This window comes from Lolium perenne, chromosome 2, assembly GCF_019359855.2.
Source record: "Lolium perenne isolate Kyuss_39 chromosome 2, Kyuss_2.0, whole genome shotgun sequence".
NCBI lineage: Eukaryota > Viridiplantae > Streptophyta > Magnoliopsida > Poales > Poaceae > Lolium > Lolium perenne.
This window is the reverse complement of record NC_067245.2, coordinates 196565658-196588051: the sequence shown is the minus strand read 5'-3', so window position 1 is coordinate 196588051 and position 22394 is coordinate 196565658. Positions and strand designations below refer to the sequence as shown.

Sequence of the window (22394 nt, the reverse complement as noted above, 5' to 3'; positions counted from 1 at the left end):
AGTCCCATAAAAGCCCAATCCACTAAGCAGGGGTAGTGCATTAAGGATTATGAGAAATACACTAAAGAAGTAGAAAAAGTGAAGATTAAACAAACCAATACACTAGAACCAAACACACTTTTACTAATAAGTGAAAATTTGGGGTTTGGTGGGAATATCCTCCAAAAATTATAGCATCAAACAAGGCCTAATAAAGATAGTGCTCCGATAAATTTACTCATGCATTGCTTTGGTCAATAAACCTTTTGATGCTACTTTGTCAATTGGTCTATGCACCTAGAAGCCGAATTAAATTTCTGATACCGCTATAAAAAGCTTTCTTCAAAAAGAACATAAACACTGTACAACAAGCAAAAAAAGTGGGTTGTGCAAAGCCATTGACGCGGCAATAAAAATATATTTGGCAAAACTAGAAGCGAGTCAATGCAACATAAAAATTACTTTTTTAACAAGAAAAGGGGTCTAGAAGGAGCCCGATATATTCAGATCAACACACAGGCGGCAAGAACATTTCGCAGAAAGGCCTAGGCATCACTAGCCCTACAGAACCAACTATTTGAAGATAGGGCCTTTCAAATTGTAACAAAACACCTAAAAAGGAAAAATAAAAAGCAATTCAGTCCACTGGTGTCTCAGCCACCGGTCACCGGGGTCCTCAAGGTGTCGCCGCCGAGGATCCAAAGCAGTATGCTCGAAAGCCCCATTTTCGACGAAGAATCGAAGCCGTTGGTCACCTTCAGTCCACCGGGGATGCACCACTTGATGAAGAGAAGGCGCCGAGCTCCAGCATCCGATTCGAAGAAGGCCTCCACAACGGAGGTTGAGGATTCACCGCCCTGCTGGCAGAAGCCCTGCCACGACTCTTGCGTGGTTGATCTCGTTGACATAGCGCCACTTAGGCAACGACCAACACCGTCTGAAGGTCACCGCATTATCGTCTCCTCTCCCAACACCTCCACGACCAGACAGAGAGGAAGAGAACCTGCAAATCAACCCCAACCGACATTACTCGCCGATGAACCTGGATCTCGTCGGAGCAGAGAGCAGCCAGCTACTTCCATACCCCCCCTCGCCACCAAGGCCGACCGGGAGAAGGAAAGCAGCCATGCTCACCAAGACTTCTCTGTTCTCCTCCTCGCCGCCACGGCCGACCGGAGAACGTCCTCTTCTTGGCCTCCAGGCCACCCGAAGAGATCCGTCGCCACCAAGTTATTGAAGAAGGTGGCGCTGCTCCTCCTCCCACTCAGCTCCAACCAGAGGAGCCCGAGCAGAAACAACAACAGCCGTACAAAGCCATGGATCTGGCGGCGATCGAGGGCACCACCTCCACTATAGGGCATACGCCCAAAACTCGGCATGGAGACGAAAACCAACAAAGAAACTACTAGATCTAAACCTAAACTACTCCAGCGTCCATCCAAGACCAACCCTAGCCAGCTATTCCAGCGGAGTGGCACTCGGAGGCCAGGTCAACGGCTGGAAACCCTCAAGGGTATTGTACACGAGGGAGAGCTGAGGAGGGGGAAAGTAGCTTGTGTTTGTGCAAAAAATTAATTACTACAATGCCGAGAGAAGCTAAACTATATGGCATCTAAATAGGGCGTAACACAAAATCGTTTGGACCAATGTGTTACTTTCAAGAAAATCCTGAAAACAAGACCCCACTACTACTATAGAGTGTGATAACGAAACAAAAGGCCCAACCCTGCGCTCACACACGACAGGACGGGACTCCACTCTATAGTGGAACAGGAATCATGTGCAGAAATCAGATAGCACACCTTTTTTATTGTCAAAAGCGCGGTCGCGGCAAGGTAAAAGTGAAATCACAGAGGATGCATGAATACATTGATTCAAATGAACGAAATGCATTTCTAGCAGAACCTCTATCTACCTGTAAAACGAAATAGTACTACCGTTCAAGTTCCCTTGTGATTCATGCTTGGCCTCTCGGGGTCCGCTCGTTTGATTTATCGGGCCTCTCGTCATGTATGGCTTGTTTCACATCCACATAGCAAGCCGTTGATATTCATAGGAAACCATAATAAAAAATTTGTAACTTTTTTACCATCCGAGTTTAACTGTAGCTTGATTGAAAAACATTGAAATTATCCAAATATCTATGGCATCTATGAAGAATGTTTCTAAAATAAAGATTTCATAAATCAAATAGAATTCAAAGATATGTCATATCAATATGAAATAAACAAAATATGAGGAGGGACGTAACCATGATTTATTTTAAGAAACACAGTACAAATGTAAACGCTCACATACACGCGCATACACTCATCCCTATGAAATACACACAAGCACACATTACTCCTATGAGTACCTCTAAAAAACTGAGCCGACAGATGAGATCTTGAAATTGACGAAGTCATCACAGACGCCTCACTGTCGATGAAAACGCCACCTCTCACTGAATGAATATTGCGTCTTTATGAGAATTCACCTTATACAAATGTATGGCTCATAGGACTAGTTTCTGAGCTGATCTCACATGGGCACACTCACGGCGTCCATGAACTCCTCATCGGCGATAAGCCTCTCAAGCGCTTCCGGCGCGATGCAAACCTCCATGGACATGCTCCCTCCCCGCTCGGGTCCCTCAAACACCGTCAGCTTCCCGTCCACCTTGTTGCCGGGGCCGCTTCTCACGGCAACCGGCGCCCCCCAACCGAAGTTGTTCCCAAACACGTCGAAACGTGGTGAACTCCCAGTCACAACTGATGCCCCTCTCGACGATAGGTTCCCCACGTAGAGGAAATCCGGCTCCCGGGTCCAGCGATCCAGCCACTCCACCATGGCAGCCTCGTCGAATGACGCCACCACGTGGTTCAGCTGCAACGCCGTCCAGCCTAGCCCCTTGTCTAGGATCCCGCCGACGGTGGAGCTCGCCTTGGCGAGCACAACGGCGTTGCCCATGTAACCTCGTGTTATGCCCTTCACACGTCCCCGGCATCCGATCATCAGAGAATAAGACGTCTCCTGCTCCGGCGGGAGGCGCCGAGCGCGGGACACCGCCCGCCAAACGTGCGCCAGCAGGGCCTGGAGCGAGGAGATTGTGACGGTGGCGGCCGTTTCGCTGTTCGCCCTGGCCTTGAGCTTCTGGATGCTCGCTGCGGAGAAGGTGAAGAAGCATTCCTCCACCGGCCGGCGCTCGAACCGCCGGACGACGTCCCGCAGTTTGCTGAACGGCAGGCGGACCGGTACGGGGCAGGTATCGAGGAAAAACCTCTGGGGCACCGGTGCCGCCGTCGATAGCTCGCGCAGGTCAACGCCGGTAGCTCCACCTCGGTTGATCTCTGACCAGGTGTTGAAGAACTCCCAGAAGGCGGTGCCGTCGCCTGCGGAGTGGTTCATCGACATGCCGATGAAGACGCCGTCGGCGAGCTCGGTCACCTGCGCCGACAGCACAGGAAGCGACTCCGTGGCGGCGTCCGCACCGAGAACATAGTTGAGCGGGAAGAACGCCCAGACAACCGAGGGGATGTGTAATGACCCAACGATGTCCGCGACGGCGACACCGGGCGCCACCGCGTGGATGAACTCGGCGCCTTCTCCCGTGCACCGCAACAGTACGGCGACGGTCCCGCCGTCGTGAGGCTCCACGACGAGCCGGCCGGCGAAGGGGTAGAACTTGCACAGGGCGCGCTCAAAAGAGGACGCGAGGGTGTCGACGAGCCGCTCTCCAACTCCGCCGGCGGGAGGCTTGGGCAGGAGTATGCCCTTCTGGATGTAGTCAATGGTGATGAGGCGGAGGTCCCAGGGCGTGAGGTGGATGTTCACAGCCTCCCCCGAGTCCGACGGCGACGGCGGCGGCTTGATCATGCGCCGAGAGATGATCCGAACAGGGTCTGCGCCGCCTGCTCCCGTCTGCTCGCTGCCCATCTCGATCTGCTTTCTTGGGAGTTGTATGAGCAGAGCTGCTGCTCAAATGAACGCACTCGCTCATGTAGATCTTGCCATTTTTAATACTACCGTATACCCGCGTTATATGGGACAAAGTTTAGACTAAATGCATAGTATCATATACAAGAATCATGGGTATGATACTACTGCATGGTACTATCTTCATAATACATTATATTAATTAATTTGTATAATCTCAATGCAAATATATGTATAAGATTTACTTGATACTAATTTTTTTTAGTAGTATGTGCTATGATTTGGTATCTACCTATGATACTAGTATCATCTCTCTCGTCCTTAATTGCACAGCACATCAGCATTTTGCATGCATGATACTACCTCCATCTCAAAGCCTAAGATTTTTTTTAAAAGTCAAACCAAGTAAAGTTTGACCAAACTTTTAGAACAATCTATTAACAAATATAATATTTTGTAGATACCTCATACGAAAATGTATTTCATTATTTATTTAATGATATTAATTTTGTATTTTAGATGTCAATGATTTTGGTAAACTTAGTCAAATTTAACATAGTTTGACTTTCTAAAAATATTATAAGCCTTAAGCCATAGGATGAAGGTAGTACTACCTATGATACTCTTATTATGGGTAATCTTAGAATTGTCATTTTTTTGTACTAGCTAACTCGTGAATCGTGATTCATGCCCTTGTATATTTCTTTACATTATTCACCGTCCTGTATTTTTTTTATATACGCAAGTTGGGACAGATGGAGATGAAAAAAGGTGCTTACATCTTGCTCTACACCGTTTAGAAACTGACGCGCGATTTGTTTATTGGATTTGCTAACTTTCAATTGACTGGGAGTTGTTAAGTCTCGGTCAAACGTATAGCCATTAGACTTTATGCAGAGATTCACGCTGATCTCGTTGTTTTTGTCTATTTTTTGTTGGAAAAATCTATTTACCAGTTGGCGGTAGCAACAATCGGTTCTGGGTCGAGGATTTCTCTTTTCGTGGAAAGGATCGAGGAGAATACAGTGCGCCATTATGGTATTTAAAGTGCCTTGTGCCTTCGCTCCAACGGAGAGTAACTCTCGCAGAGGATTTGAACATTGAGATACATCGTCGTCTCCGCGTGTCTCGGTTATTTTTTAACCCCAGTTTCTTTACTTATGCACTTCACTTTGCTATATTTTTCGTTCTTGAAGTTCTATATCTTGCTATGGCCTTGTTGCTTGTCTTGTTTAGAATAAGTTATTGATGCACATAGGTGAACCTTCGTTTGTAGGTTTTGTGCTTATCAAGTTAAACATTAATTTTTCACCCATTTCAGCAATTGGTGCCAATGGGGGAGAAGTTTGAAGGGTTTAAGGGAATTTGGTCATGTCTTTGCTTTGTGCTTAAGCTTGTCTGCCTTTCGTGCATTGCATCTTGTTGCTTTACATAGTTGAATATTTAGAGAAAACTCTACTGGGCTTTGAATGCAAATGTATGCAATGAAATTCCAGTTCATTCACACGTGGATATATTATGGGGGAGTTTGCTCTATGTATTCAACTTGTTTGTTACTTAAATTCCTTATATAAACCCTCTTAAAGAGATTGTCATCAATTACCAAAATGGAGGAGATTGAAAGTGCATGGAGCCCCCATGTGTGGTTTTGGTAATTAATGACAATACCTATGGACTAATGTTTGCATTGAGTTATATTTGTAGGAGTTTTACATAGGCAATGCTTGAACCATATGTTGGCTTCAAGGTTACAATAAGAAGAAATTGATGAAGGATATCAAGTGTCAAGTATGTCTTGAAGATGAAGATGAAGTGATCCCTCAAGTTATTTCAAGACATCAACATGATGAAGAATGAAAAAATGAAGTGCAAGTTCAAGATGAGCCAAACTCTAAGAGATCATATGCTTGAAGCTTGCCATCTATATGGTGATCATGGATATGTGAAGATGCGCCGAAGAAGAAGCTTTCTCATAGTGGAGTATGGGGGAGCATTTCGCATGACTTCATCAAGCAAGCACAATCAAGAAAGGCGTTCCATCTTGTTGCGGTTAAGACCGTCATCATCAAGCTCAAGTGGAATGCGCAAGGTTAAGGTTTGATCTTGATAGGGTTTCTTTCTCACCGGTATCATGGTGTAGTTGGAGACCGATTTATAGTTTAGTTGCCATACTATCAAGAGGGCTCTCGAGTGAGTAACTCGATCGTATCCTTCGGAGAGCTCAAACCTTTGCATCCTTGCATCATCTTTCTTGGTTGTTATTTGGGTATTATCCATGTGATGTTTTAGAGCTTGTGCTTATTCTCATGACAAGCTCTAGTTCATCGAGAATGGTTTTTGCACGGGCAACTTGTTGCATTTTCAAGGTTGAAGGTTTTACCGGTATGTCTTTTTTAGATAGGTCAAACCTTTAATCATTTGTTTCTATCCTACATTGCTGGACTATGATGGTTCCCTGCATGATCTTGTAGAGCTTGTTACTAGCTTCGAAACAAGCCCAAGATCATCAAAATCGGAATCCGGATGCTCAAGTTATGATCATTCTCGTTTTGGTGTTTCTGCAGTTTTGGGGGGCGGATTATCCGGCCGAAACAAAATATCCGGCCAAATATCCGGCCCCCATCCAGGGGCACGTTTTTTCTGGTCCTTAGCCGTTTTTTGGGGGCCGAATTTTTGCAAATATCTGGCCCCGGATAATCCGGCCTGAGCCTACCCAAACGGTCATATTTCGATGGGAGGGGGTATTTAAGCCCCCTTCTTCCTCCTTGGGCTGCTACCTCTTTCCCCATCTGCTCTCCACCATTGTTGACCTTGAGAGCTTGCCATATCCCTCTACTCCTCCTATGCTTCTTGAATCTTTTTGAGGGAAAAGGAAGAGGAGATCTAGATCTACATTTCTACCAATCAAATCCCTCTCTTTGTGAGGAAAATCCACTAGATCTAGATCTTGGAGAAATTTGGTGTTCCTCCTCTTATTTGTTCTTCCTCTCTTATTCCCCCAATAGCTTTTGTAGCTTTGTTGGAATTTGAGAGAGGACTTGAGCATCTTTGTGGTGTTCTTGCCATTGCATTTGGTTCATCGGTTTGACTTCTCCGTGGTGATACGTGGAGGTGAAAGTTCGTGAGATATTCTCTTCGGGAGCTTGTTTCCGGAGCTTGTTACTCTTGGGTCTTTGGACCCTAGTCGGCTTAGTGGTCTTTGTGGTGTTCTTGGGGACTCCAATTAAGTTGTGGAGATTCTTCAAGGGTAAGGCCTTTGTGGCATCTTTGTGGTGTTCTTGGGGACTCCAATTAAGTTGTGGAGATTCTTCAAGGGCAAGGCCTTAGTGGCAATTTATTGGGAGCCTCCAATTAAGTTGTGGAGATAGCCCCAAGCTTTGTGCGGGTTCGGTGACCTCCCTAAGGTTCCATAGTGGATTGAGGACATCCCTTTTGGTGGAAATTCTCGAGGAGAATACGGTGGCCCTCGTGCATTTGGAGTGACTTGTCCTCCACACCGCTCCAACGGAGAGTAGCACTCGCAAGAGTGTGAGCTTCGGGATACATCGTTGTCTCTGCGTCACTTCGGTTATTCCTATACCCGAGCTCTTTACTTATGCACTTTACTATGTGATAGACATCGTGCTTGAAGTTATATATCTTTCTATAACCTAGTTGCTTATATTGCTTAGCATAAGTTGTTGGTGCACATAGGTGAACCATAGTATATAGGCTTTGGTCTTGACAAAGTAAACGCTAGTTTTATTCCGCATTTGTTAAGCCCATCTCGTAAAAGTTTTAAACCGCCTATTCACCCCCTCTAGGCGACACCCATTTCCTTTCAGTGCTCCACTGGACTCTTCATGGAGGATTGTGAAGAGGCCACAACTTTCCTCTTCATGGGATTTGTTAAGTGATTGTGGAGCCTGCCATCTCCGGAGTGAAAAAAAAGCTACCATAAGGAAAGGGACCTTATCTTCGTGAGGGGGCTTGGACAAAAAGGTGAGCCGTCGTGACATTCGGGGCTCCTTCGTGGTAACCTGTACTTATCTAAAGATGATTCGCTTACTTCATGTAAGTGAACATCAGGATACATCTTCGTCCCCATGTGCGTCGGTTATCTATATACCCAATTTTAATTTCTTACGATAGACTTTGTGTTTGAAGTACTTATATCTTATTTGTCATTTGTGATGTATATCTTGTGCTATCTTGCTTAGCTTAAGTTGTTGTTGGTGAACTTAGTTGATCCCAACTTATTTAGGTTTTGTGTCTATATAATAAACATTAGTTTAATTCTGCATTTTTACAAGGCTAATCCATAATTGTTTTCAAAATGCCTATTCCCCCTTCCAGGTGATATCTCGTTCTTTCACACTTGTATTCTCTGCATGTAACAGACTATATAGTTCAGATGATGGATCTAGAACTTCACAAGTCACTCTCTCTCTCACTCACTCACTCACTCACTCACTCACTCACTCCCTCTCTCTCTCTCCATTTGCCATATTCCTTTTCATGTGATTCTTCCACACTTCCCCATCCTGGCGACCCTTGCACGACTGATACGTCTCCAACGTATCGATAATTTCTTATGTTCCATGCCACATTATTGATGTTATCTACATGTTTTATGCACACTTTATGTCATATTCGTGCATTTTCTGGAACTAACCTATTAACAAGATGCCGAAGTGCCAGTTCCTGTTTTCTGCTGTTTTTGGTTTCAGAAATCCTAGTAAAGAAATATTCTCGGAATCGGACGAAATCAACGCCCAGGTTCCTATTTTCACCGGAAGCATCCAGAACACCCGAGAGCCGCCAGAGGGAAGCCCTGGGGGCCCCACACCACACCCTGGCGCGGCCAGAGGGGGGGCCGCACCGCCCTATGGTGTGGTGGCCCCAGGCCCCCTCCGAGGCTGCCCTTCCGCCTATTTAAAGCCTCCGTCGCGAAAACCCTATGACGTTCGACGAAACCCACAGAAACCTTCCAGAGCCGCCGCCATCGCGAAGCCAAGATCTGGGGGACAGGAGTCTCTGTTCCGGCACGCCGCCGGAACGGGGAAGTGCCCCCGGAAGGCTTCTCCATCGACACCGCTGCCATCTCCACCGCCATCTTCATCACCGCTGCTGCTCCCATGAGGAGGGAGTAGTTCTCCATCGAGGCTCGGGGCTGTACCGGTAGCTATGTGGTTCATCTCTCTTCCTATATACTTCAATACAATAATCTCATGAGCTGCCTTACATGATTGAGATTCATATGATGATGCTTGTAATCTAGATGTCGTTATGCTAGTCAAGTGAGTTTTACTTATGCGATCTCCGGAGACTCCTTGTCCCACGTGTGTAAAGGTGACAGTGTGTGCACCGTGTGGGTCTCTTAGGCTATATTTCACAGAATACTTATTCACTGTTATGAATGGCATAGTGAAGTGCTTATTTATATCTCTTTATGATTGCAATGTGTTTTGTATCACAATTTATCTATGTGCTACTCTAGTGATGTTATTAAAGTAGTTTTATTCCTCCTGCACGGTGTAATGGTGACAGTGTGTGCATCCGTGTTAGTACTTGGCGTATGCTATGATTATGATCTCTTGTAGATTATGAAGTTAATTATTGCTATGATGGTATTGATGTGATCTATTCCTCCTACATAGTGTGAAGGTGACAGTGTGCATACTATGTTAGTACTTGGTTTAGTCGAATTGATCTTTCATGCACTCTAAGGTTATTTAAATATGAACATTGAATTGTGGAGCTTGTTAACTCCGGCATTGAGGATTCGTGTAATCCTACGCAATGTGTTCATCATCCAACAAGAGTGTAGAGTATGCATTTATCTATTCTGTTATGTGATCAAAGTTGAGAGTGTCCACTAGTGAAAGTCTAATCCCTAGGCCTTGTTCCTAAATACTGCTATCGCTGCTTGTTTACTGTTTTACTGCGTTACTACTGCTGCAATACTACCACCATCAACTACACGCCAGCAAGCTATTTTCTGGCACCGTTGCTACTGCTCATACTTATTCATACCACCTGTATTTCACTATCTCTTCACCGAACTAGTGCACCTATTAGGTGTGTTGGGGACACAAGAGACTTCTTGCTTTGTGGTTGCAGGGTTGCATGAGAGGGATATCTTTGACCTCTTCCTCCCTGAGTTCGATAAACCTTGGGTGATCCACTTAAGGGAAAACTTGCTGCTGTTCTACAAACCTCTGCTCTTGGAGGCCCAACACTGTCTACAGGAAAAGAAGGGGGTGTAGACATCAAGCTATTTTCTGGCGCCGTTGCCGGGGAGGAAAGGTAAAAGGTACTCACACTCCGGATCTCGGCTACTAAGCTATTTTCGCCGTTGTAAGTACTCGAAGCTATTTCCTTTAGATCCTGCAATTGCATCTTTTTGTCTCTTGTTTACACTAGTTTGGCATAATGGACAAGAATGATCTTCTTATTCTATTTCCTGATTTAAAACATGGATTGTTTGATGCGAAAATTAAAAAACCTATGGAATCTTATTTGCATGCTGGTAGTAATATTAGTATGAATGCTTTGAACACCATTGTTGATAATGATATAGAAAGTTCTAAGCTTGGGGAAGCTGGTTTTCATGATCTTTTTAGTCCCCCAAGCATTGAGGAGAAAATTTACTTTGATGATACTTTGCCTCCTATTTATGATAATGATAGTAGTCTTTTGTTACCACCTGTTATGGAGGAGAAATTTGATTATGATTACAATATGCCTCCTATATATGATAGCTACTTTGTTGAATTTGCTCCCACTACAACTAATAAAATTGATTATGCTTATGTGGAGAGTAATAATTTTATGCATGAGACTCATGATAAGAATGCTTTATGTGATAGTTATATTGTTGAGTTTGCTCATGATGCTACTGAAAGCTATTATGAGAGAGGAAAATATGGTTGTAGAAATTTTCATGTTACTAAAATGCCTCTCTATGTGCTGAAATTTTTGAAGCTACACTTGTTTTATCTTCCTGATCTTGTCATTTTGCTATTCATGAATTTATTTGTGTATAAGGTTCCTTTTCATAGGAAGCATGTTAGACTTAAATATGTTTTGGATTTGCTTCTTGATGCTCTCTTTTGCTTCAAATACTATTTCTTGCAAGTGCATCATTAAAACTGCTGAGCCCATCTTAATGGCTATAAAGAAAGAACTTCTTGGGAGATAACCCATGTGTTATTTTGCTACAGTACTTTGTTTTATATTTGTGTCTTGGAAGTTGTTTACTACTGTAGCAACCTCTCCTTATCTTAGTTTTGTGTTTTGTTGTGCCAAGTAAAGTCTTTGATAGTAAAGTGAATACTAGATTTGGATTACTGCGCAGAAACTGTTTTCTTTGCTGTCACGAATCTGGGCAAAATTCTCTGTAGGTAACTCAGAAAATTATGCCAATTTACGTGAGTGATCCTCAGATATGTACGCAACTTTCATTCAATTTGAGCATTTTCATTTGAGCAAGTCTGGTGCCTTGATAAAATTCGTCAATACGAACTGTTCTGTTTTGACAGATTCTGTCTTTTATTTCGCATTGCCTCTTTTGCTATGTTGGATGAATTTCTTTGTTCCATTACCTTCCAGTAGCTTTGGGCAATGTCCAGAAGTGTTAAGAATGATTGTGTCACCTCTGAACATGTGAATTTTTATTATGCACTAACCCTCTAATGAGTTTGTTTCGAGTTTGGTGTGGAGGAAGTTTTCAAGGGTCAAGAGAGGAGGATGATATACTATGATCAAGAAGAGTGAAGAGTCTAAGCTTGGGGATGCCCCGGTGGTTCACCCCTGCATATTTCAAGAAGACTCAAGCATCTAAGCTTGGGGATGCCCAAGGCATCCCCTTCTTCATCGACAACATTATCAGGTTCCTCCCCTGAAACTATATTTTTATTCGGTCACATCTTATGTACTTTACTTGGAGCGTCTGTGTGCTTTTGTTTTTGTTTGTGTTTGAATAAATTGGATTACATCATGCTTGTGTGGGAGAGAGACAAGCTCCGCTGGTTCGTATGAACACATGTGTTCTTAGCTCATAATATTCATGGCGAAGTTTCCTCTTCGTTAAATTATTATATGGTTGGAATTGGAAAATGCTACATGTAGTAATTGCTATAATGTCTTGGGTAATGTGATACTTGGCAATTGTTGTGCTCATGTTTAAGCTCTTGCATCATATACTTTGCACCTATTAGTGAAGAAATACATAGAGCATGCTAAAATTTGGTTTGCATAATTGGTCTCTCTAAGGTCTAGATAATTTCTAGTATTGAGTTTTGAACAACAAGGAAGACGGTGTAGGGTCTTATAATGTTTACAATATGTCTTTTATGTGAGTTTTGCTGCGCCGTTCATCCTTGTGTTTGTTTCAAATAACCTTGCTAGCCTAAACCTTGTATCGAGAGGGAATACTTCTCATGCATCCAAAATACTTGAGCCAACCACTATGCCATTTGTGTCCACCATACCTACCTACTACATGGTATTTCCTGCCATTCCAAAGTAAATTGCTTGAGTGCTACCTTTAAACAATTCAAAATTTATCACCTCTGATTTGTGTCAATGTTTTATAGCTCATGAGGAAGTATGTGGTGTTTATCTTTCAATCTTGTTGGGCAACTTTCACCAATGGACTAGTGGCTTCATCCGCTTATCCAATAATTTTGCAAAAAGAGCTGGCAATGGGATTCACAGTCCCAAATTAATTAACAAAAATAGACACTCCTCCATGGTATGTGATTGTTGGACGGCACCCGAAGGATTCGGTTAGCCATGGCTTGTGTAAGCAAAGGTTGGGAGGAGTGTCATCATAATAAAACTAAAATAAAAAGGTACTCCTTCATGGTATGAGATTGTTGGCAGGCACCCGAGGATTCGGTTAGCCATGGTTTGTGAAAGAAAGGTTGGAAGGAGTGCCACACAAAAATAAAATAAAATGGGAGCCGCTCTTTGAAGGTTTGTCTGGCAAGGGGGTTAGAGTACCCGTTACCATTCGTTGACAACAACATACACCTCTCAAAACTTTATTTTTATGCTCTCTTTATATTTTCAAAATAAAAGCTCTAGCACAAATATAGCAATCGATGCTTTTCCTCTATGGATGACCATTCTTTTACTTTCATTGTTGAGTCAGTTCACCTATTTCTCTCCACCTCAAGAAGCAAACACTTGTGTGAACTGTGCATTGATTCTTACATACTTGCATATTGCACTTGTTATATTACTCTATGTTGACAATATCCATGAGATATACATGTTACAAGTTGAAAGCAACCGCTGAAACTTAATCTTCTTTTGTGTTGCTTCGATACCTTTACTTTGAATTATTGCTTTATGAGTTAACTCTTATGCAAGACTTATTGATGCTTGTCTTGAAGTGCTATTCATGAAAAGTCTTTGCTATATGATTCACTTGTTTACTCATGTCATATACATTGTTTTGATCGCTGCATTCACTACATATGCTTTACAAATAGTATGATCAAGGTTATGATGGCATGTCACTCCAGAAATTATCTTTGTTATCGTTTTACCTGCTCGGGACGAGCAGAACTAAGCTTGGGGATGCTGATACGTCTCCAACGTATCGATAATTTCTTATGTTCCATGCCACATTATTGATGTTATCTACATGTTTTATGCACACTTTATGTCATATTCGTGCATTTTCTGGAACTAACCTATTAACAAGATGCCGAAGTGCCAGTTCCTGTTTTCTGCTGTTTTTGGTTTCAGAAATCCTAGTAAAGAAATATTCTCGGAATCGGACGAAATCAACGCCCAGGTTCCTATTTTCACCGGAAGCATCCAGAACACCCGAGAGCCGCGGAGGAAGCCACAGGGGCCCCACACCACTGCAGCGCGGCCGGAGGGGGCCGCGCCGCCCTATGGTGTGGTGGCCCCAGCCCCTCCGAGGCTGCCCTTCCGCCTATTTAAAGCCTCCGTCGCGAAAACCCTATGACGTTCGACGAAACCCACGTAAACCTTCGAGCCGCCGCCATCGCGAAGCCAAGATCTGGGGGACAGGAGTCTCTGTTCCGGCACGCCACCGGAACGGGGAAGTGCCCCCGGAAGGCTTCTCCATCGACACCGCTGCCATCTCCACCGCCATCTTCATCACCGCTGCTGCTCCCATGAGGAGGGAGTAGTTCTCCATCGAGGCTCGGGGCTGTACCGGTAGCTATGTGGTTCATCTCTCTTCCTATGTACTTCAATACAATAATCTCATGAGCTGCCTTACATGATTGAGATTCATATGATGATGCTTGTAATCTAGATGTCGTTATGCTAGTCAAGTGAGTTTTACTTATGCGATCTCCGGAGACTCCTTGTCCCACGTGTGTAAAGGTGACAGTGTGTGCACCGTGTGGGTCTCTTAGGCTATATTTCACAGAATACTTATTCACTGTTATGAATGGCATAGTGAAGTGCTTATTTATATCTCTTTATGATTGCAATGTGTTTTGTATCACAATTTATCTATGTGCTACTCTAGTGATGTTATTAAAGTAGTTTTATTCCTCCTGCACGGTGTAATGGTGACAGTGTGTGCATCCGTGTTAGTACTTGGCGTATGCTATGATTATGATCTCTTGTAGATTATGAAGTTAATTATTGCTATGATGGTATTGATGTGATCTATTCCTCCTACATAGTGTGAAGGTGACAGTGTGCATACTATGTTAGTACTTGGTTTAGTCGAATTGATCTTTCATGCACTCTAAGGTTATTTAAATATGAACATTGAATTGTGGAGCTTGTTAACTCCGGCATTGAGGGTTCGTGTAATCCTACGCAATGTGTTCATCATCCAACAAGAGTGTAGAGTATGCATTTATCTAATCTGTTATGTGATCAAAGTTGAGAGTGTCCACTAGTGAAAGTCTAATCCCTAGGCCTTGTTCCTAAATACTGCTATCGCTGCTTGTTTACTGTTTTCTTTGCGTTACTCTTTGCTGCAATACTACCACCATCAACTACACGCCAGCAAGCTATTTTCTGGCACCGTTGCTACTGCTCATACTTATTCATACCACCTGTATTTCACTATCTCTTCGCCGAACTAGTGCACCTATTAGGTGTGTTGGGGACACAAGAGACTTCTTGCTTTGTGGTTGCAGGGTTGCATGAGAGGGATATCTTTGACCTCTTCCTCCCTGAGTTCGATAAACCTTGGGTGATCCACTTAAGGGAAAACTTGCTGCTGTTCTACAAACCTCTGCTCTTGGAGGCCCAACACTGTCTACAGGAAAAGGAGGGGGCGTAGACATCAACGACCATCTAAAACCCCGCCCCTTGATATCCCGCATTGAGTTTTTTTTGCTACCATCTCGGCATGACTTCTTGGTTTTGTTTGACTACATTTGCACCAACTACATGATTACTTCGTCTATGAATCTGACATTTGGATACAACCTCTTCACCAACATGGCCGATAACGACAACGGTGATGTTGTGGTGGTGGTATTCATGGACAACACATATGTGCTTCTCATTTGTTTGTTTGCATTAGTATTTGGTCCATATGTAGATCTTCTAGATATTCCTAGTTTATTATATGTGATTAGATTTACTAGTGGATATGTGGATTCGTGTTCGCTAATTCCACTCACATGGAAATTGTTTAATATTCCAACAATCCAATACCTTATTTCTTTAAGATTTTTGTTGTTGTTTGGATAAAATGGTGCTATGAAACTGAGCTTGTTTACGGGTGCTCACTTTAAGAGATATAAGGCCAAAACCATCATGTAGTTCATGGCTACGAACATGCACTCGGTCGCAAATGTCACTTCCAGAGGTCCACTTACTCATGAACATGGTAACATGTTTATGTAGGCTAATATAGTCGTTGTGGGTGTTGTTATAAGCGTGCTTGGAGACATTTTGGTTGATGTGTATATGCATATTTGCGATTCCAAAGAACTATTTGATGCACTAGACTCCTAGTTTGGTTCCTATGAGAAGTTGATGGACTACAAGATTGTTGTCAATCTAGTTGTGGTACAAAAGCTTCATGAGATATAGATTATGGCTAAGTAACTCAACAGTTTCTTAAGTGTGTACCGCCGATCAAGTTTTTTCATGGGATGCATTATGACCAAGCTTCCTTCTACATGTATGAACTTTTTATTTACTTCTCTGAAATACATGAGGCATGAGTTATCTGTTGAGAGTCTAATTGGATCTCTAGACATTGAAAAGAAGGCATGCGAAGAAGATAACACACTATAGGACCAAGGGAAATTCAGCCTCCAACATGGTGCAAAAATTTCCACAAGTTCGAGGGAAATAAAAATGCTCCCAAGCTACCAACATTAAGAAAAAAACGGAAGAATAGGGGAACAAGGATACTTTCTAGGTGTGCGGTGCGTCCGACCATGTGAGTTTGAGAGACTTGTAGACCTGCATTTATACGAGTATGTGTTTCTTTCGATACTACGAAAGCCAGCGCGGCCGAAAATTCTGAGCCTTCATAAAATGCTAGGAGGGAAGGTTTCTATATAGGGGTCGGGACCTCAAGGTCATTCTCACCGGCACCTCTCCTTCATAAAATGCCAGAAGGGAAGGTTTCTATATAGGGGTCGGGACCTCAAGGTCATTCTCATCCGCACCTCTGAATAGGAACTTAGCATTTTCTCCAAACTCATTTTTGAGAGTGTTTTATACGATCATTATTGAGTTCAAGTTTGAGAATGTGTATTATAGCATGAGGTAGTTATTCAGGAATATTTGAATCAAAGACTTAGGTTTTTGATTCAAATAATTTTAATCAAAGTTGACCAAGGTCAAACCTCAATTTTTAATTCAAAAACTTAGAAAGTGTGTTGATTTGGGTTAAGGTTATTATCACAGAAAGTTTTCACACTGAAAACAAAAATTTAGGTTCTCAAGTTTTAATTTACCCACAATTTAGGTCAAACCTATATCTCTTAAAAAGCAAAACCCCACTGGAGGGTTATTTAAGTTATCTATCTCAACATGTAAGCTATCCACATCATCCATTCTATTAGCCATCCAATTGTCCATGTCACCCCTCACTAACATTCACTAATACTCTACATGCAAGCCACATCATCGATTTTTTAAGCCATCTAATTATCCATATTATCAGTTTTTAGTAGCCAACTACATAACCATTTCAAGTCAGTTTTTTAAGTTAGCCTCTTGACTATTTACGCCAATTGAATCCTGCATGTTCCTACAGGTAACATCCTATTCCAATCAACTTTTATCCTTTTGTTTTTTTACAAAATAGAGTTATGAAAGAAATTCCCGATGTAACGCACGAGGTATCCTTCTAGTTTTAGAAAATCTGAGGTCGTTTTCTCAAGTGTGAGAGGTGTCTTGCATGTAGGCAGTGTAACCACCTTGGTCACCATCAGCGACCGCAGCATGTAGTGTTATTTCGGAGTGTCGGCGTGGTGCCTGGCTTCGTGGATGGTGGTGTGGGAGCATATTGTGGTAGGTTGGAGGTGAGTGATAAGATCACCATGTGGAAAAGAGGTGATGATAAAGCTGAGCTCGTATGCAACCAAACATATGATTGCCGCATAATAATAATGAGTAAGTACCAAAGAGTAAGGGCGCGTTTGGTTGCCTGGACCGAATTCCTGCATGCCTGCGCCAGCGAGATGGGAGGCATTGCGCGTCGTGAACGGGCCATGTTCCACTTTTGGCGGGTCGTTTGGTAGCCTGTGCGGCCTTTTGCGCGCCGGAGAAGGAACCCATGCCCCATCGTCTGGTTGCCCGTTTCCAGCCCATTCTTCCCAGGTCGTGCAACCCATAGCCTGTTTGGTTGCAGATAGCTCAGTGACATGGTAACCCCTTCACTTAGAGTGGTGAGGTTACCCAGTACTGAATAACATCACACATGAGATTCAGTTCATCAGAAAAGATGCTGGTAATACACAACAACTAGTACTTAGTGGGCGATGCATCACGAACGAAGCAACTACTTCATCATGCATCACAGGTTCGTCACGAGGGGTTAGTATATACCACCTCAAACAAGTTCATCATTACAAACTGGGGATCAGGTTGTAGCAAGTCCTAGCTAATGGAGGGATACACGATCACCTCCCAAAATCAGCGGATCATGAGAAGGAAGGAGAAGCACTAGGCAGAAAACTAGTTGCGGAGCCAGGTCCTAAGCCAACTCCTCCTCTCCAGTGGCTGCAGCTTACGGTAGACGGCATACTCGGCTTCATTGTCTGCAATGAAGTCGATAGCCCTGACCAGCAAGTTAGGCTGGAACAGCTACGCCTTGCAGACGAACCGGGGAGTGAAGATCGTCTTCATCTGAGCGTAGTTGGTGATCGGGGTGCGGACGTACTGACGGTGCTTCGGGTACCGCTGCACAATCGGCAAGGAACACATGTTAGTGCGGACGACATTGACATGTATATACTTTCAGATCAATGCAGGAGCTCAATGAGGATTCGTACCATGATGTACTCGTCCGCCGCCCCTTCATCACCGCCGTAGAAGCAGCAACCATCTTCGCTCCAGTCCAGAATGCGATCGGATTTCATCTTCATGATCACGCTCCACTTCGTCTTCCAGTTTCTGATGTGCTTGTACAGCTGAAGAGTGGTGACATGTACGCCGGCGAATGCAAGAACATCCGCGGCTACCTTCTTCATCTGCTGCTCTTTGATTCCCATGTTGAAGCAGACGCCGCAACGGACGAGCTGAACCAACCGGTTCAGCACAAACTCTGATAGCTCAGGTTTCCAAACCATGCCTGGTTTGCTTGCTATCAGAGATGACTATCATTCACAGTTGGTGCAAACAGATCAGGGGTGCCCAAAGGTATGATGGCCTACATGACAAACACTAGCAGATCAATGAACTACCACATGGACATCCTTAAGCACTAGCAGATCTATGAACTACCAGTACCACATCAAAGAACATCGAGGTAGGTAAGATCGGTCTTACAGTCAAAGGAACCACATGCAGCACCGATGTAGGGGAAGCAGGGGACCCTGGCGAAGATGCAGGCAGCACCACCGTCCCAGTGGAAGATGCAGGCAGCACCACCGTCCCCATCGTAGAGTCAGATGGAACCTGGAAAACCTCCACAATCTCCACCAGCGACGAAGGAATGTCCTACAATGGATTCGTTCAGACCCCGGTTGTGTACCCATAAGATGTAGATCTAAGGCTAGGGTTTGCAGAAGCTTACCACAACCGAAGTCATCAACGCAGATGAACAAGACGACCATCCTCCGCGGCCAGTAGCCGCCGCCACAGCCGCCGTCGCCGCCGCAAGCCTCGCCGACCGTGCGGGTGAGGTAGAGCCGGCCATATCGCTAGATCGGGGATGGTGGATGAGCTCAAAATGGGTGGAAATATGGGATTTGGATTTGCCGGTGAGAGAGCCACCCCTATATACGGTGGCGAAAATTCAAGCGCGGTGACCGAATTCATGGCGCCAAGATTTTGCCGTCCCGCGCGAGCTCCCGCCATCTCCCGCGGTGGCTCTGCGAGGACGGCGCGTTCTCCAATTTCTACGGAAATGGGGGTGGCCCGCTAGAAACGGCCGAACCGGGCGTTCCTCCAGAGCCTGGCCCGAGGGTGCTTTGAGAACCGGTTCCTACAAGAACGCGGCGTCGACTAGGTAACCAAACGGGCCAAAAAAAGCTGGACCGATGCAAGGAACATGCAGCCTACCAAACACGCCCTAAGGATACGAGGATAGCCCAAGCCTTCCACAAGTTCCTCGCTAAACAGTGTCTCATCCAAGCGACACCTGGATACCCGCCGATGCAAGCCAGCCAGACAAACAAAGTGAAGAATATGACTCAAATCACATTTCTCGGTGGACACGCCCCCATTCCATCACTTGCCCCTAGGAATTTCGAAGTTGGGCGAGGCAACCAATCATGCTCTATATGTGCCGTTAAGTTACATATCAAGTTACAATTTTTGAAACTTAATTGCATAGTCTGAGATTGTATTCTTATCTTTTCTATATAGACCAGACATACTCATATTTAAGCATCAAAATTCGTGCACACGTACCTTTTTTTTTACGAAACAATTCGTGTACACATAGCTGCATCTATTACTATATGCAATGTTTTTTCGGAACAACAGAAAATAAAAATTCGGAATTTTTAAAATTCACAGAAAACATTTTTCGTGCGTCGTAAAATAGTGCACCTTTTCTAGGGAAAGTCGATCCATGACTAAAAATATCGCTTATGATGAGCTGACCACATACGGCATGCTCACGGTCACAACGTCCATGAACTCCTCGTCGACGAGAAGCCTCTGCAGCGCATCCGGCGCGATGCACACCTCCAGCGACATGCTCCCTCCATGCTCACCCCCCTCAAACACTGTCACCTTCCCGTCCGTCTTGTTGCCGGGGCCGCTCCTCACGGCAACCGGCTTTCCCCATCCGAAGTCGTTCCCAAACACGTCGAAACGCGGTGAGCTCCTAGTCGCGACGGCAGCACCTGCACCTCCGACCGACTTATCCCCCGCGTAGACGAAATTCGGCTCCCGGGTCCAGCGATCCACCCAGTCCGCCATGGCAGCCTCGTCGAACGACGCCACCACGCGACTCAGCTGCCACGCCGTCCAGCCTAGCCCCTTGTCTAGGATCTCGCCGACGGTGGAGCTCGCCTTGCCGAACACCGCTGCGTTGCCCAAGTAACCCTCTGGTATGCCCTTCACACGTCCCCGGCATCCGATGAGCAGAGAGTGAGACGTCTCCTGCCCCGGTGGGAGGCGCCGAGCACGGGACACCGCCCGCCAGACGTGCGCGAGCAGGGCATGGAGCGAGGAGATTGCGACGACGGTGGCGTCCGTCTCGCTGTTCGCCCTGGCCTTGAGCTTCTGGATGCTCGCAGAGGAGAAGGTGAAGAAGCATTCTTGTACCGTCGGGCGCTCGAACCGCCGGACGACGTCCTGCAGCTTGCTGACCGGCAGGCGGATCGGCACGGGGCTGGTGTCGATGAAAAACCGCTGGTGCGCCGGTGCCGGCGTACGTACCTCTTGCAGATCGACGCCGCCTCGGTTGATCTCTGACCAGGTGTTGAAGAACTCCCAGAAGGCGGTGCCGTCGCCTACGGAGTGGTTCATCGACATGCTGATGAAGACGCCGTCGGCGAGCTCGGTGACCTGCGCTGATAGCACAGGAAGCGACTCCGTCGCGGCGTCCGCACTGAGCACATGGTTGAGCGGGAAGAGTTCGCAGACCACAAAAGAGATGTGTAACGAGCCGATGATGTCCGCGACGGCGACGCGGGGCGCCACCGCGTGGATGAACTCAGCGCCTTCTCCCGTGCACCGCAACAGCACACCGACAGTCCCGCCGTCGTGAGGCTCCGCGACTAGCCGGCCGGCGAAGGGGTAGAACTTGCCCAGGGCGCGCGCGAAAGAGGACGCGAGGGTGTCGACGAGACGCTCCCCGGCTGCGCCGGCGGGCGGCTTGGGCAGGAGTATACCCTTCTGAACATAGTCTATGGTGAGGAGGCAGAGGTCCCAGGGCGTGAGGTGGATGTTCACAGCCTCCTCCGAGTCCGACGGCGGCTTGATCATGCGCCGAGATATGATCCGGACATGGTCCGCGGCGACTCTTCCCGTCTGCTCGTTGCTGCCCATATCTCGATATGCTTTCTTGGAAGTTGTATGAAGTACTATGAGGTATGAGCAGAGGAGCTGCTGCTTAAATGAACACTCAGACCTTGTTTGGCACAAGTGTAATTTAAGCTCTCAGCGGATTGTGAATTATTGGAGACTTTTATATCATATACTCCGTACTTCATTAGCACCAGAAATCGGATTTTTATATACTAAGCGAGCAGGTCATGGCCATGCTATTGATGGAGCAGTACCAACCAACAACTACATGATCAAAATGGGTAAGGTAGCATCACATATAAACAACATAAAACTCGTTTTCTTTATGTACATGACATATTTGAACCCATGTGCATATGCTCCTGCCATACGCCAACAAACAATATAGATTACCGAAATGCACTTTTAAGCCCATGTGCATATGCTTCTGCCACCACAAAAAATATTTTAAAATGTGAAAAATGTTTCAAACGAAAAGTTTGCATTCTATGTGCACACATCAAGTTTTGCGGACAATCAATTTGTTTTGTGTCCAATGCAAAAAATACATAAATAAATATCTCACGAAGAGTCTTTTTTACGTATGACATAAAGATATCATTTTTTCGTGATCAACTTTGAACATCAAGATGTACATGCTACATATTTTATCAAATCTTTTTAACCTCTTAAAATATGTTTAGAATGCATTAAAAAAATTAGGAGCATATGTTCCTGAGTGCAAAAGCACCATATCTGAATGATGAAGGCGTCATAAAATTATGTATTGCTAGACTGTCTGGAGCCGATGGAGACTACTTATATTGCTGGACCATCTCAGATTCTCACTAATACAGATGGGTTCTTACAGTAAAAAAATCTTCATAAAAGTGTACATTCAAGAAATGTTATTTAGT

At 44.9% G+C, this 22394-nt stretch overlaps 2 protein-coding genes across 2 annotated transcripts; both read right to left on the bottom strand.

Moving 5' to 3' along the window:
• Positions 1-2214: 2214 nt before the first annotated feature.
• LOC127334311 (uncharacterized acetyltransferase At3g50280-like) lies at positions 2215-3946 on the bottom strand. Its single transcript, XM_051360733.2, has one exon. The coding sequence runs from the start codon at positions 3892-3894 to the stop codon at positions 2500-2502; it is 1395 nt and encodes a 464-aa protein (XP_051216693.1). The 5' UTR covers positions 3895-3946; the 3' UTR covers positions 2215-2499.
• A 16138-nt stretch (positions 3947-20084) lies between these two features.
• Positions 20085-21534, bottom strand: LOC127330347 (uncharacterized acetyltransferase At3g50280-like). Its single transcript, XM_051356593.2, has one exon. It carries the CDS (start codon positions 21517-21519, stop codon positions 20110-20112), a length of 1410 nt encoding a protein of 469 aa, XP_051212553.1. The 5' UTR covers positions 21520-21534; the 3' UTR covers positions 20085-20109.
• Between the last annotated feature and the right edge of the window lie 860 nt (positions 21535-22394).

Bases quoted from the DNA above. Each gene is read 5' to 3' on its own strand.
- LOC127334311 (XM_051360733.2), bottom strand. From the start codon at position 3,894: ATGGGCAGCGAGCAGACGGGAGCAGGCGGCGCAGACCCTGTTCGGATC.
- LOC127330347 (XM_051356593.2), bottom strand. From the start codon at position 21,519: ATGGGCAGCAACGAGCAGACGGGAAGAGTCGCCGCGGACCATGTCCGG.